Below are 3,198 nucleotides of genomic sequence, written 5' to 3'. Positions count from 1 at the left end.
GAGCTGCAGTTTTTATATACATGCATAACATGGTCACTTTTCAGTTGTCCATACTAATAGACAGGTGGTTATAGCTTTTGGTACACGCTTGAAATACAGATATTCTGATGCCTTGATAATTCTCATTACAAATAGAAAAAAATCAGTCTCAGGTGGCACCTGTGGCTCAAAGGAGTAGGGCACTGGCCCCATATGCCAGAGATGATGGGTTCAAACCCAGCCCCGGCCAAAAACTGCAACAAAAAAAAAATTTAGTCTCACAATTATGTACCTGTATCTCCTTCATCATTGAATTTAGTAAATTAAATAATGTCTAATACATACAAGGGAAATCAATGTTACTAATATGAAGGTTACACTCACATTTGGTTTAAAAATATCTATGAAAAGAACTTTTTGTTGGAAAGCAAGAAAAGTGGCTCAAAATATTACTCCATTTATCCCTGTGTTAAAAGAGAATTGAAGACACTTGGTTTAGCTCCTAAAAGCTATAGAGGGCGTTGTTAATGCAACAATCCTGAAACTAAATACAAGAAGGATAGTAAGAGACTAGTGCACCATCAACGCTAAGGGAAAATAAAGGCCCATGCACTAACTTTCCTGTCGTCTTGATTTCCAGACCCTTCCAAGTACATCTAATGAAAGCCATGATCACATGGATGACGAAGATGATGATGACCACGTGGACAGCCACGAATCAGACGACTCTGATGACACCGATAACCCCGACGATTCCCACCATTCTGATGAGTCTCACCACTCTGATGAATCCGACGAGATGGTCACTGCTAATTTTCCCACTGATGTTCCTACTCCAACTGTCCCTACAGAAAACATATATGATGGCCGAGGTGACAGCATACCTTATGGACTGAGGTCAAAATCCAAGAAGTTCCGCAGACTTGACATCCAGGTAAATCCTTAGCAGACACATCTGATGGTTCTAACTAGAGCTCAGTTCTAGAAAACCAGAATCTGCATAGTCATTCATTCATTCATTGACTCAGCAAGCATTGATTAGTAATCTATTTTATGACCACTCAACACAAAATCTTTTTCTACCTAGTGGTTTCTGTTTAAACCCAGATAATTTCTTCCGAATTTTGTCTCTCAAACATTCAACATTTCCAAATTCCTGACTCTAAAGCCTTTATTGTACTCACTTTTCTTAAATCTAAAAAATACTAGACAATAGCAATTATTTTCAAAATGTCATGATCGTGTTTTAAAGTTAAATATCTAAGAGGAATTGTAGAGTTCCAAGTTACACTGACTATATAATCAAAGAATCTGGGTTTGACATAGCTGTGATATTCACTATTCATTTACTTAACTTTCAGTTCACTTTCCATTTATACAGAACAGACGTATTGAGACCTACTTAGTAGGTTTAATTACATACACAAGTGATGTACCTATTGAACTAAAGGAGATGGCGTGTATTAAAGAGCTTGGTAAAGTACGAAGTAATACGCTGGTATTATTTCAGTCAAAGTTAAACAATGTTCAATAGAAACTGGCCTAAGAGAGCAGAAAAGAATTACATTGTTCCCATCCCTGGCTGTTCATGTAATTCCTCTTCCTTTTGGGCTCTAATTCAGATTCCTGATGAGACCCAGGAGGACTTCACCTCATATGTGGAAAGTGAAGAGTTGGGTCATGGGCCCAAGGTCATTGCTTTCAACCAGGGCCTGAAGGTGCCTTCTGATCTGGACAGCCATGAAACCAGTCACGACCTAAGTACAGAAACCCACAGCAAGGAGCCTTCTGACATGATTGTTAGTCAGGAACATTCCCACGTCAGCCTTGAAGTCACCAGCCACGAAGACCTCGAGAGTAAGGAAGAAGATAAACTCCTGAAATTTCGTGTTTCTCATGAATTAGATAGTGCATCTTCTGAGGTCAATTAGAAGGAGGAAAAAAATACAGTTTCTCACTTCGCTTTTAGTAAAAAGAATGCATTGTTGCAGGAAGTGAGAATCTGGCATGCTTATTTCTCAGATTAGTGGGTGAATGTACATGCATATGAATCTGGAGATAGATGTGTTTGATCATTAGTGTAGATTGTGGCTTCATGGTAACACCCTTGTATAAACCAAAAGCTCCGTAGAAGAAATGCCAACGGTCACTGCATTTTAATGTTTGTCATACTTTTATGAATAAACTTTATGTAGAAGCAAACAAAACACTTTTACACAAGAGATTATAACATGTCACTAAAGTCCTTTATTTTTAAATTAGTATATATTTTGTTGTGATTATCTTTGTTGGTGTGAATAAATCTTATATCATGAATGTAATAAGAATTTGGTGGTGTCAGTTGTTTTTCTTTCTCTTTTTCTCCCCACCCCCTGAGTGAAACCAGAATCAATTGCTTTTCTTATTTGGTTTCCCACAGGTGTCCAGTAATTAATAAAATGCAACCTTTTCTTACTGCCCATGTATTATTTTTTAAAGTTTTATTTGGTATAAGTGAGACCATCAGCAATTTTCCTTCCATACTTGGCTTATTTTACTTAACATAATGTCCTCTAAGTCCGTCCATATTGTCACACGTAACAGGAGATCTGATACATGCATAGGGGGTTAAAATCCACAACATATAAGGAACTCAAACAACTCCAGGGCAGAGGAATTAAATAAGTAAAATGGGCCAAAATCTGAATAGGCTTTTCTCAGTACAAGACATACAAATGGCCAATGGGGATATGTAAACTGCTCAACATCATTAATCAGGGAAACTGAATGAAGCACCAACTCACCCCAGTTAAAATGGTTGTTACCAAAAAGACAACAACAACAAAAAAACAGATGCTGGCCAAGATACAGAGAAAGGGAAATGTTTGTACACTGCTGATGGGAATGTAAATTAGTCATGCCACGATGGCGAACAATATGGAGGTTTCTCAGAAAAGTAAAAATAGAATTACCATAGGGTTCAGCAGTTCTGCTGAGTCTGTATCCAAAAACAAAGGGGGGGGATCAGTGTATCAGAGAGATCTCTGCAGCCCCATGTTTATTGCAACACTATTCACAGTAGCCAGACATGGAATCAACCTAAGTGTCCAAAAAGGGGCAAATAAAGAAAATGTGGTATATGTACACGATGGAATATTATTCAAACAAAAAACAATGAAATCCTAGAATTGGAGGTCATTATGGTAAGTGAAATAGGACTGGCACAGAAAGACAAACATC

At 37.7% G+C, this 3,198-nt stretch overlaps 1 protein-coding gene across 1 annotated transcript in view; it reads left to right on the top strand.

The window, feature by feature from the left end:
• The window catches only part of SPP1 (secreted phosphoprotein 1), a 7,561-nt gene extending 5,255 nt beyond the window's left edge, over nucleotides 1-2,306 (top strand). Inside the window, exons 5-6 of the mRNA XM_003790097.3 lie at nucleotides 620-913; nucleotides 1,602-2,306. Of these exons, the coding sequence (XP_003790145.1) occupies nucleotides 620-913; nucleotides 1,602-1,910 (603 nt within the window). The 3' untranslated portion in view covers nucleotides 1,911-2,306. The remainder of the gene's footprint in view (nucleotides 1-619; nucleotides 914-1,601) is intronic.
• Nucleotides 2,307-3,198: the final 892 nt, after the last annotated feature.

The sequence above is a fragment of the Otolemur garnettii genome, unplaced genomic scaffold, assembly GCF_000181295.1.
Source record: "Otolemur garnettii isolate 467f Iridium unplaced genomic scaffold, OtoGar3 scaffold00039, whole genome shotgun sequence".
NCBI lineage: Eukaryota > Metazoa > Chordata > Mammalia > Primates > Galagidae > Otolemur > Otolemur garnettii.
This window is presented reverse-complemented; position numbering and strand designations above follow the sequence as displayed.